General features: G+C 41.2%; 1 protein-coding gene across 1 annotated transcript in view; it reads right to left on the minus strand.

The window, feature by feature from the left end:
* SULT6B1 (sulfotransferase family 6B member 1) overlaps positions 1-10,102 on the minus strand; it is a 158,427-nt gene extending 148,325 nt beyond the window's left edge. Inside the window, 7 exon segments of the mRNA XM_032103885.1 lie at positions 2,729-2,811; positions 5,840-5,939; positions 6,811-6,947; positions 7,234-7,328; positions 7,996-8,121; positions 9,119-9,186; positions 10,089-10,102. Coding sequence (XP_031959776.1) covers positions 2,729-2,811; positions 5,840-5,939; positions 6,811-6,947; positions 7,234-7,328; positions 7,996-8,121; positions 9,119-9,186; positions 10,089-10,102 — 623 coding nt within the window.
* Positions 10,103-13,039: the final 2,937 nt, after the last annotated feature.

A 13,039-nucleotide genomic window follows, 5' to 3' on the forward strand; every position in this document is an offset into this window, starting at 1 on the left:
AATGTGGCACTGCTCTTTTCTTCTATTTAATTTCAGGTAACATTTATGGTCCACAGAAGGAAAAAATAAGGGGTTTTTTGCTGTAACAATCCCCAACATCCAGCTATGCTCTCCAAAGGTAAATATAGGTCCAAACTTCCTCCCCAGCTTCAAACCAGTTCCTAAATAGAACATTAATTTTATTACACTCTTATGCAAAAATTAGAAAAAGATGGCCCCAAAGACATCAAGCACATATCCCCATAAGACGGTTCACTCGTATTTAAGGGGCCAAAAACACAAACAATTTTACTGAATATATGGCCAATTATTCACAGCATCAGAATTAACATAATTAACATTATAATGGATTTCTTCAAAAGGGAACTAGTATAATAATTACACAAGGCATTCTAAATGGGAAATAAAGCCAACTACAAATTTCAGAGGTTATTTTATGCGAATACTGTCGCTGTAGTGTTCTGAGAATTCCATTGTAAGCTGAATTGTCCATTTCTGATACTATGAATAATTGCATACCCATTTATTTCTAATAACCTATTATTTATTTGCAATTTCTTTTGTCCTTCTAAATGTTATGAACCCATTTAGAGAAACCACCTACATGACAACTTACCTATTATCCTTATAAAATGTTGCATAGCTTTGGATTAGCTACACACAATTAAATGCCAGCTATTGTGTTCATATAAGTTAGCAAGTCTGTGAACCCCAGCAATATAACATTGCATTTAATTCTAAACAACTATTTCTAAAACAAGGTGATTTATATATAATCACCCCAGAACACAATCAAACTGCACTCAGTTTTGCCCTTATAAAGATTACTGAGTGCAGGTATCAATATTTAATGTGCAAATAACAAGCGCCATTTTCCAGACCATCCCCAAACAAACTCATTCACTGCTTCACTCTTCCAGTGCACCAATACTGCAGCCACTCCCAGGTACACCCATGAGCCATGCACTTACCCACCCTGTTCACCTCGGGATACACTAACATTTCACAAATTGGCTTAGAGTTGGTAAACTGGATTACTCACACCTATTGCATCCATGGTGTGGAACTCTGCTTTCCTCTTGGTCACACTGCTGAGCATCAGTGTCACTCAGAGGAGCTGGCCCTTGCTGATATGAGTCCTCAGAACTGCAGTAATCATGACTCCCAGAATGGAGCTGACTCCTGCCTGGCTAGCTTGTTCACGTCTATGTGCAAAACACCCAGCAAACATTCAAGGTGTTTCTTTTCAAACTCCTTCTGTCTCTTTAAGTTCCCCATAAAACTGCTGTAGCACCTCAGTAGCTCCTGTGCCTGAGACACTATGCCTCGCAGTGCCTCAGGGGACAGCGGGGCAGCTTTGGGGTGCAGTGGGACCTGCCAGGGCAGTGATATGCTGCCATGGGTGGGGTACAGAGGCAGCAAGCAGGATTCAGTCCTGGAAGCCTCCACATCTTCTGAAAGAATAGCTGTACCTGAGCTATGGATTGTTTCTTCCTCTGATCCTCAATGACTTTGATTTAATGCTGGGCTTTGACCAGTTTTCCTTCTGAAGCAAACTCAGGCTACTTCTGTTACCCTGGAGGGTCTGCCATGCCAGCAAACAGCTTTATATTTACAGCAGTTAATAATGATACTTATTCTACTCATTGCATAGTTATCTATCTTAATGTGTTTTTCTTCTCTTTCGGTGCCCTTGGGCTTCCAGCAAACAATTCATTTGTGGACAAAGCACTTGTATGACCCTCAAATCACAAACCATTCAAAACATGGACAGTGAAAAACGCAACACACAACAGACCTGGAGGGCCTGTCCTCTGCTGTCCAGAAACTGTGAAATCACTCATGTATAAAATACACTGTCTGTCTCTTGTGCTTCAGATTGCTGAGTTAAAATGGCAACAGTCAGGGCACAGGGGCTGGAGAGGCATAAAATGGCCTGCAAAAGCAATTAAGTGCCACAGAGACATTTGGATTTGCTAAGAACAGAAGATTGTTTACAGCCCTGTTTACTCCTGACCATGAATACTGTGCTTTATGTACAACAAGGACGTGAGCAAACCCCAGTGCTCCAACACATTTGTTGCTCTGCTGAGACTCCACAGAGCACAGACGCTTCCCACTGGCACCATTGTGCAGGTGACTTTCCTGAGGCTTTCCGCTCCAAATTATGATCTCCAGCCACATGGGGAACACACTCATCAAACACATACAGCCTTCAGAGCTGATGTCCCTTTTGTACCCTCCTGTTTTTATGTGGTCCCATTTCCCCACATGCCCCCACACCATTTCTTTTCTCTCTCTGCTAAGAACACAGTCCTGCGTTACCACTAGAAAAATCCTTAGGAGTTTGGAATTCAGACAGAATGGGGAACCTACTGTGCTTTTCACCACCATGCAACCATTGCTCACCCCAGGCAGGCTGGCACCCTTGGCCACCAGGAGGGGAACAGACTCCCAGCTGTGTTTGCCCCAGCTCCAAGAGTTAAGCAACGTTTTTCAGACATGGGAGAACAACTCCTCTCACCTTTAAAAGCCAGCCATGTAGCACTGGATAGGCCAAGAGAGAAAGCTCCTGCAGCAGGAGAGCCCCAAGGCAGTGGGCTGTGGCAGCCATGGAGTTTTCCCGCTGCTCCCAAGGTGATGGGAGAGGGGGTTTCCCAGTGCAGCATCCTCTCAGCATGGTGAGGGCCCTGGGTTCACACCTGACATGACACCGCCAGGCACTCACCCAATTTTGGAGGGATGGAGGTGCACGGAAGCCCAGCCTCCACGAGGTCTCACCACATCTACAAAGGTTGTTCCAATAGCTCTCTGTGAGAAATAAATGAGAAAGACAGAAGATTATAAGTGTTCTATTTTTGGTTGTTTGTTGGGGGTTTTTTTTTCCAAACATTTATTGGGATGTATGTCTAATGCCTAAGATTAGTATTTCGGTTTTTCCTCCGAATATAAATATATTGCCTATGGATAGATCAGAAGAACACAATAATGCAACTATGAATTATTTACCTGTTGGGGCAATGTTAATGAGTGTTCTACCAATTAAAATGGCTTCACAGGTTTGTAAAATATAAAATAGGAGGGAACTCACTGGAGACCCCACAAGCATATGTCAATAAACTTAAATTATTCACAAATACACAAGCCTCCCAAAATACCAGCTTCCCAGCCCTCTTTCATTTCCTGAGTGCTCCTGACTGCATCACATTTTGAGCAAAGTCAAAGACTAACTTTCTGTCTTCCCCAAGCCTCTAAAGTTTTTGCAGAAGCCAAATAATCATATGAAAAACATTTCGTTCAGATGCAAACTGAATATTTTATTGGCTAATACTTCATAGTATCCAACTGACATGCATTGCAAAGTGCAATAGCAATACAGGACAATAGCATCTAAGACCATAAACACCTGAAGGTAAATGACATTTAGCAGAGTGCTCTAGCAATGCACTCACACAGCACTGATACAGTGTGCTCTCGTTCAGAATGTTGCTGTTCTTTGTTTCTCTCCTCTGCATCAATCCTGACAATATTAACATCTGTAACAATCCCTGACCACTCTCATTTTGACACTTCCAGTGTACACTGCCAAGCTCTGCAGTGTGTTACAAGTAAAACAGAAGGTGCTAATCCCCACCAAAGGTCCTTCAGCGAAAATTCAGATCAATGTTTGGACTTTAACAAAAAAATCCCACATTAGAATACAAGTCCAGGCATCTGTTGTCATAAAAAGATTGTGATTGTTGTATTTCATGTCCCTTTTCATTATAAATCCATTTGGCATCCTTTATAACAGTCAGCCTGCCCCCAGAAAAAATTATTTGATGTTCCTGTAGATGTCATATGTGCCCTGTGCTTTTACAGCACTTCTATTGTAATTCAACATTAATTATCTTTCCAATTAATGTACTGCATAATGCTGCAATATAAAATGTTCACATTTTGCAAATAAGAAAATTGAGCTCAGCTCTGTTTGCTTTGATCCCATTTTACTGTTATTATAATTCAGTACCAGAATTCTTTTCCTTCTTGGTTGGGTTATTGACACCCTGAACACACACAAGGGAGCTATCGTCTCCATAGAAAAGATACAGTTATTCTTTTCTTTTCCAAGAGAAGACCTCCAATTTCTTTTTCAATACCATTTAGATATACTTTCCTGCCTTATGATTGTTACTGAATAGCTCATAGGGAAAACTGAGGTGACAGAAGTACTAATAGAACAGCATTTACCAGTTACCATAAATGTAGGCATCAAAAATACCTACAACTGCTAGAAAATGGTAAGTGTGAAGCAGATTATAAATACAGAAAAAAAGGCGATATCAAAACTGTGGTGAGAGAATGGAAAATACCCACTTATTTAGAAATGATCCAACGTATTCCTTAAAGGTTGTGTGTCAAAAATACCATTCCAAGTTTTACTGCAGAGTACCATAATAAAAAACACAAAAGCTAAAATATACAGAGAGTATAACATATAGAAATGCAAAATACATATACAAAATTGCTTCCTATATTTATGATGGAAAGAATATATGGTGAGTGTCCACAATGAGGAACTTAATTTTTCTTTTTTTTTTGGTTTAGCTGCTGTCAATAGCTGCAATCTTTGCAGGCTACTGGATTTGACCTCCAATGCCACCATCTCAAAGCACCTCACAGTTCTTTTTCATCCTGAATGTGCTGAAGTCTTTGAAGAAGGTACAAATTCTCCCTTTCTCCAGTGACATTAGGTCTAGATTTCTTCCCTGCCACCCCACCACATCATTTTTAACAGAACCAAACCTCCATTTCCAGCGATCTCACACTATCAAAGGAAAAAAAACAATACCGCTGAAACAGAGAGAAAATTTTCACCATTGAGTTCCTTTACTTTTTTCTTACCTTGATCAGCACACAGAAAGGAGCAAAATGCGACTACAAGACTTTCTGGAACTTCATTTTACACTATGAACTTAGAAATTAAAATTATATATGAATCCCATGAACTTAGAAATTAAGAATCAAAATGACATTTCAAAAGTGCTTTAAAAAACCTCTTGGAAAATCACTTCCAACCTACTGAATATATTTCCAATTATTTCATCAGGTTTAATTACTGCATATATATTCCACACAGGATTTTACTGTTGTAGTGCTAGGTTTGGTTTAGCAAGCTGCAGCTTTCCCTGAGAGCTCAGCAGAGCTGCTTAGGGCAGTGTGACCATTGCCGCCCTCCCGCAGTCCATTTGGGACGGCTCCGCGGTTTTGCTCCGGCAGCTCTCAGCTCTACAACACAGTGACGGCGAAGGAGGCCAGAAGGGTCTCCCCATGAAGGCTTCAGAGCACTTTTAATGGTTACAGCTTGTCCCAGGGACCCGTGATCCGGGCACAGGGGGTTTTGTCAGGGGCTCGGGGGCGGTACATGGGCAGGGTTGGGGTACAGGAACCGATAGGGAGAGCCCGAGGGAGTGGCCAGGGCTAGGGGCAAGGAACAGGGGGAACAATGTGGGATAGGAAAAGCAGTGGGTAAACCACATTCTACTGGGAAAAAGAAATCAAAGCTAAAAATCAGTCTTAGAAACAGAGAATGCCAAAGCTCTACAGGTCGTTTAAGAGAGCCCAGTGGCCCCAATGATACTAACTGCACAGGCAAGGTAAATTGTGTAAAGTAAGCCAGTAGAAACAGGTTTGCAAATTGCATGGATATTCAAAATTTTTTAGGTGGATGTTGTCCTGGCTTCTGTTTTATTTCATGGAAGTGAATGAAAAAGCCTGAACATTAGTGGGTTTTTTCTGTAAAGGATGTTCAGGCCTTGCAATACACATCATATTTAAACTTCACCCCCAGCTTAGTTACTTGTAAGCACACCATGAATTTGGCAGCCAATTTCTGGTTCTGAGCTTCAGCAAAAACATTCTTCCAGTCTCCAAAAATACCTTGAATATAAAGAAGAGGAAATTATTACCCCTGACTCTAAGGACCAAAGAGTATAATTTAAAACAAAAGACTAACTTTTCTCTCTTATCATATTTCAGAATAGTACTTCTTTTCTCCTTTAAGAAAAAATATCTGACAGAAGAATACACACTTACATTTGCTTTATGTTTGGTGTCTTCAATAGAATGTGAACATAAAGCAACCACAGGAAGTTACTGGTCTGCCTTCAGGGCTCTGGCATGTGCCTTGTACAGCTGCAGAAGACTAGAAAAGGTGACCAGCAGCTGTGAAACCAACCCAGAAAGCTCAAAAGTGTGGCTTTTAACTGCACAAGCTTTGTGTGCTGCAACCAGACACTGCTCTAAGCTGCATTCTACCTTTAATCTAAATTTTGGAGAGCCCACAGTTGGAGGTTGTCTGAGGTTCTAGCCTCATCCATGGCTAAAAGACACAGATCAATCTGTGGAGTGTCTGGATTCCATGAGCTGGCTGTGGTCCATAGGCAGTCCCAAGGGTTATTTAGAAAACCCAAGATTTGTGGAGGCACTCAGTCTACAGGCAATCCCCAGTAGTCACAGAAGCCATAATAAAACTCTTCTTTGTTTTAGCTGATGCTTAGTGCATACCACAACAGAGGGTGTGCTACCTGTAGAGCAGTTCTGCTAATCATATTATACAGGGCTTTACTGACTGGTATTGGCCCTTGGGGTGAAATCAGTTGACAGATTCCTGAAGCACAATAGGTGTTTCTTAAACAACACCCAGCCTTGAAAATGATACATAAATATTAATCATCTATTGATCCAAATTCCTGTCTGCCCAAGACAAAGAGCTCCTATTCACCACTCTGGCAAAACACAAACAAATTTACCTTTATGGAAAAGAATGAGCCAACAGCACCATGAGTCTCCTGAGCTTTAACACTCACTGGCTGGAAAGTGTCCCTTTCTGCAATGGCCTGGATCTGCTCAGCTGTTGGGGACAATCCAAAGAATTCAGCTATTTGCTTTACACTGGCAGTCAGGTTCTGAAAGCAGTACAGTGAAAGTGAGACATGCAATATGCTTCCTCTAAAAAAGGGAGTTACCCACATGGGATGTGCATTGCCATCATCTACTAATTTAATTCACTGTTTTCTGTGTTACATTTCTGTTTTCTGGAGCTCTGCTTTTGTATAGCCAGACTCAACTTGTCACTAAAATCGACTTGATTTTGTTCTTTCAAAAACCTGTGCCATTTCCTCTTAATTTCAGCAGATTTCAAGGAATGGGCTCAGATGTGTTTTGGCTGTCAGTAAACAGCATCTGCTTTACCCCTTTCAGGTCTTCATATATTACGACCATAGTATTCTTATCCTCAGTGTGTTTGTTCCAGGTGAGTGCAGGATCAAAACAGGATCCCCAGCCAACTGTAAAGAAGAGAAAAAAGCATTGGTGTGACCTTTGTTTCTAACTGGGTACTTTTTTTCTGTACAACTGAAGGATTGCCTTCTGTTGCCTGTCAGTTACATCAGTGCAGAAGAAAAGAACAGCCTGCCCTTTCCACGGTACTGTCTGTACCAGAGAATGACAGAGGCTTCCTCTGAACTTTTGTAGGTAAAGTTTCCACACATAAACATGAGTCTCGCTGTGTGTTTCCCTTCTGTGACGACACTGTCACGTAAACATCTCTTAACAGACAAAGCCTGACATCAGCCTAAATCTAAAATATGGGTTGCTAAGGAGGTCTTTGGCCTAATGTGGAGAAACAGTAAAGAAACAAACAGCCATATCATTAACACTTTGAACCTGCAGCATTTCCTCCAACGTTAAGTGGCAGAATGTTGATCCAATGCCATTGTCCAGCTGCCATGCAATACCCTCACCCTTTATTGGAAGAGCAAAATACCCGGAAGCAAAGCATCTTTTGGACATTCTCCCCTTCTGGCATTCAGCTGCCTCCTTTATCGTGAGGTATGGCCATCAGGAAATTAATTACGGCACAGCTGTATTCCCACTGGCCCCATTCAGTTGTTTTCCCACTAACCCCATTCAATGTTTTCTGTTGCTTTTTCAGCTACAATCAGTATCTGTAACAATACAGATCTGTCATGAATCCTGAGAAGAACTCATCCCTGGAGCTGTAACTGGGGACGCTTGACACATTGTTATGGAAATGGAAAAATGAAACAGCTGTATCTTTAGGGTTTCAAAACAACACTACTAACTGGAGTGGGAGAAAGAGGTCAACAGTTTTAGATCACTGATCTACCCTGGCAACCAAAGTGGGAGTATAACCAAACATTCTGCAACCAATAACACAGTGGGAGCTATATAATATTTTATTGATAAAGACATTCAGAACAAAATTACAACATGATCATAATAAGGACCTTATCACCACCTATAAGGTTGTTTTATATCAGGATGCAATTGTAGAAAGAAGTAACTGGAAAGATTGTAAAATAGTCATTGAATACCATCCCATAACTACCTAGGACCCGGGAAATAGTAAGGAACCATTTGCCAACCTCCTGCCAGGAAAAGCGCCTTTAGAAAACCACAGCTGTTACAATCATCTCTCATTTTTCAAAGTACGGCAACAATTTTCTTGAAATCCTTAAGAGACCGTAATCCTCAGAGAAGCATAAACACTTCTGAAAACACATTATACACATTAAATATTTTTGCCAGATAAGTTATATGTTTTCCTGCCTCATGCAGGAAAAAATAACAATAATACATGGAAAAATCTCTATCCCTCAACCAATTATTCGTTTCATCTGTGATACATCTTGGAAGTGCTAAGTATCTGCCACTGTTCAATGACCAAGTACCAGAAACACTGAAGTTTTAACCCCATGACTCTTTGCAAGAAGACAGCCAATGTCCCAGAGACACTGCTGCCACATTCATTCCCAGCAGGGTTGCGCATAGAAAAGAGTTGCATAAAAAAGGAAATCGTGACACTCCAGCAATTTCAGAGCACTGCAAGAGCTCCACAGATGTCCTTGCTTGTGTCAACTCCAACACCCCTGAGGCTACTGTAAATTGTAAGGGGTGCTAAGAGAGCCCAAGCATCATGAGGCTCCCACTGTCTCCAAGTTGTTTTCCCTCAGTGCCACCTCCTTGGGTGCAAACAAAGGACATTGACCCAGAACTAGTCTTGCACACTGATACTGTCAGAGAGATGACGCTTGCTCTTGGAAAAAGAAAAAACCCACCTTACCTTTTTCCTTGAAAATAGACTTGGGGAGGCAATCAAAATTCAGATGTGTTAACAAAATCCTTATAAGTGGAATCTAGTTTATCCTCTTCAGAATTAAATAGAACCAGAAGAGAGAACAGGTTTTTTTACAAGGGTGCAGCAATGATTTGTGAGAGTTGCCTGTGTGAAAGAGACCCTAATCAAAAGGCATTAGTCATCAAAAATTATTTTCTTTCCCCTCTCAGGAGAAATAATCTTACTTGCTGCATGACTTCATTTTAATAATTTTTGTGCAGGAGTGCAGAAGAGAGAAAAAAAACAGTTTTAAATGGTTTGACAGTTTTAAATGGTCTCCACATTCAATAAAATTAGTTCTGTGCTTACATGTATACTCTGGATAGTTGTAAATATCAAATCACTTAAAATCTAGATAAGCCATTTCATACCTGCACCAAGAAACCCAGAGAACAAAAAAAATATCAGAGGTTTAAATAGGATGACAGAGCCTTCTCACTACGAAGCTTAATTCAGCATAATAGTCATCAAAAGACAACACCAGGGGACTAAAATGATTATAAACAAAATAATGTTTTCCATTAATGACATCCTCAGCAGCTGCTTAAATGTGACTCACTAATAACTGGAGGCACAACTGACTCAACAATTCATTCAACATTTTTTTAATATATTCATAACTTAGTCAGTGATAGATAATAAAGGGAGCTTTCCTGTCTTTTACAGAGAGACTCACGGGAAGATTCTGGGTAGGAGAAGGAAGGAATTAACAAGAAACTCTGCTCATTCTGCTGAGGGAAGTGTCTGCCTCTGCTGCCCTGGATCAAGGGCAAAGTGGAGTCTTATTCAATGTCACTGCCAGTGCATGTCCTCAGCTGTGCCTGCAGCTGTCTCCGTAAAGCACGTGCCAGAACAAGTGCTAGAAGAGCTCTTACGCCAGACACCTGCATCCCTCCCCACCCCTCACCCTTTGGAAGGCATCTTGCAGTACAGCCTCCCCCATGATGCATCCCATTCCAGCATGAGCCTGTGGCCAGCTCCTGAAGCTGCACTGTGGAGCCAGCTTCCCCAAGGCTTCCATGACTCACATTTGCCCCAGTGCTGCTCTACTGATGGCTGTCAGGACAGAGCAAAGGACCAGTGTCTTCACCTTGACCCACAGCACCCTCACCATGTCCTTGTGGGGAAGCGCCTGGAAGGCTTCCCACAGGACTCACCGAGATGGAGCTGTGGAGCTGCCACTGCCTCCTGTAGTGAGTCCCCTGTGAATCCAGCTGCCAGATGCACTAACATGGAAAACACAGTGCAAACAGCTTTAACCTCGTGCTTTTTGTGGAAAGTTATTCCCAGAAAGGAATAAATTCTACCCTATTTTATATAAAGGGTCTCAGGATGCTTGGGTGGAAGCAGCTGATATATGTCATTTATACAGTAATGTATGTATAACACGTACACATTATACAATGTCTTATAATACGTATCATTTATATACTACCTAACATCATGTTTCTATATAAGACGTTGTATGATGAATATCATTTATACCACTCTCCCATTTATGTACAAATCCATGCTCACATCTGCCTAGATGTGCACAAAGGCAAATTTCATTTTAACAAAAAGCTACAATTGAGAAACCTAAAATTCCTAATCTCTAAATTCCCTACTGGCTTCTCAACCATATGAGCCATACCTGGGAACTGCTGATTCCTAAAGCTCCACTGTCTTTAATCCCTACTTCATAGTAGTCCTTTGCATCAGTTTTTCTCTCTACTACACACACCTGAGTTGGGGGAAACCTTAAGTATAGTGAGACTTTACTGTAATTTAACCTTCATAATACTTAAAAACTAAAAGGAATGAGGATAATATTACAGCTTTAAGAAACAAAACTTTTGAATGGCCTCAATATGAGTTCCTTCATCAAGCATGTTCATGACCATCTAAGCACGGCTAATGCCAAAGAGTTTGAGCCCTGCATGTAAAACACCCGAGAAGTTGGAAGCCAGATACCAGAGCCCCGTGGTTCAAGAGGGAAAGAGACCTGCAGAGAAATTTTTATTTCTGCCTGGTGACACTATGGCTTAGTGGGTCCGAGTGTCACATCAAGGGGCATTAGGGAGCCCAGCAATTTCTATTTTCAGACTGGGGCAGGTCATCTTTCCTTTTCATTCTTTTTCCACTTGTCTTGCCATTTTTCACCATGATTTGCAAGCTATAGGAAATTACGGCAAGAAATCTATTTAGCAAAGTTTTAAAATGTAAAAGTAAACATCCAAATGGGAAAAAAATTCCAGAATATTTACCTGCAGATTGTAACCATGCTGCACTGCACCAATGCATCATTTTCTCTCCCTCCTGCTTTCCCATTTCTTCTGTGAAACCTTCCATACAGGCTTTTCCACCAGAGTGCCTGCCAGGTAACAAGGTGCTGCATTCCTCAGCAAACTGTGGGGAGCTGTGTACCCCCTTTCCTACTGAACAACTAGCAGGGGTCTTTAGTTAAATTTTCCCCTGCTGAGCAACCACAAACTGTCCGATCTCAACAGTGTGAGATTTCTTTTCTTTTTTTATCTACTCATCCTCTGCCCTGAGCAGGAGAGGTTTACTGAGTTACTAAACTGCAGAGAAAACCAGTATCATGTCTCCACACCTAAACTCTTCCAAATTCCGTGAGAAATAAAAGCAAGTGCCAAGACATGACAAACAGCCTCTGTGTAGGGTCCAGCAGGAGTCTGGACCCAAACCCAAAGAAATTATGGGCTCCTTAAAACAAAGATGCACATTTCACATTTTGTGCCTGCTCCTTCCTTTTTTATTTGGCCTATCACAGTTCAGTGTTCTGTCTAACAGGTGCTATAAATTCACCCTAAGCACTACAGGAGTACTTTTTAAGCCCCTGAATACACCATAGTTTATTTCCAGATCAGAATTTGCCAACCAATGCAAATTCTATGTGCTGAATGAGACCCTGACCTAGGACCATCTCTGGATAGAGCCGCAACTACTACAATGATAATGCAATCAGTTCCTTTCCTGGATTCACGTTTTCCCCAACAACCCTAAGCTTTTGCTGCTTGGGTTGAGCAGGAATTACTTCACTAAGAAATCCCGCTGAGTGCAAGCAATACTTGCAAACTCAGCCACCAGGGAAAAAGAGAATTGGAAAATGAATCACCCTTTAAGAATGAACAGCAAAAATATTATATCTAATCTTACAAAACACTAGCGGGGGGGGGGTGGAGGGGGGAAGCATCTTACAAAGAAAATTAAGTCCCTATTAAGGAAAAGCTAAAGAGTTTTTATTTTGGCAATAAAGTCATTCCCATAATTTGAATTAAGAGCAATATGAATAATAGAAGACAATGAAAATGAATAAGATGAATGTGTCTTTACAAACAGACCATGTCAATCTGCCTGCAGATAGGACTAGGAACTTATAGATAGGGAAGTAACAGAAGAAACTTTTAGTTCTAGAAAATGTTACTAATCAATACAGACTGTTTCTCAGCCACGGCAGAGTTAAATTCCTGAACCTAGAGAAAAAGAACAAAGACTTAATATAATTATGAATAAGGGTTTCTTTCTTTTATATTACAAAAGGGGGGTGCATATTAGAGGGGGGCATAGAGCAGGTGATTCAGGAAGTCTGTACCTTCCGAGTACCTCAGCCAATGGTGAAAAAGAAGAGGGAGTTGTGGCCAGGAACTTAGGATAAAAATAGGGCTGCATCCCCCAACAATTTGAGAGACCCCATGGAAATGCCCATGGCTTTTATTTGAATAAAGTTACAGGATTCCTCTGTCTCCTTTTTGGACATAAACCTCTGGCATTGTGGATTAATTTTCCTGACACTTGGGAGACACACTGATTTTTATTTCAGAGTTGCACAAGCCTGGGTGCTCTGAGGTATTCCAC

The sequence above is a fragment of the Corvus moneduloides genome, chromosome 3, assembly GCF_009650955.1.
Source record: "Corvus moneduloides isolate bCorMon1 chromosome 3, bCorMon1.pri, whole genome shotgun sequence".
Classification (NCBI taxonomy): Eukaryota; Metazoa; Chordata; class Aves; order Passeriformes; family Corvidae; genus Corvus; species Corvus moneduloides.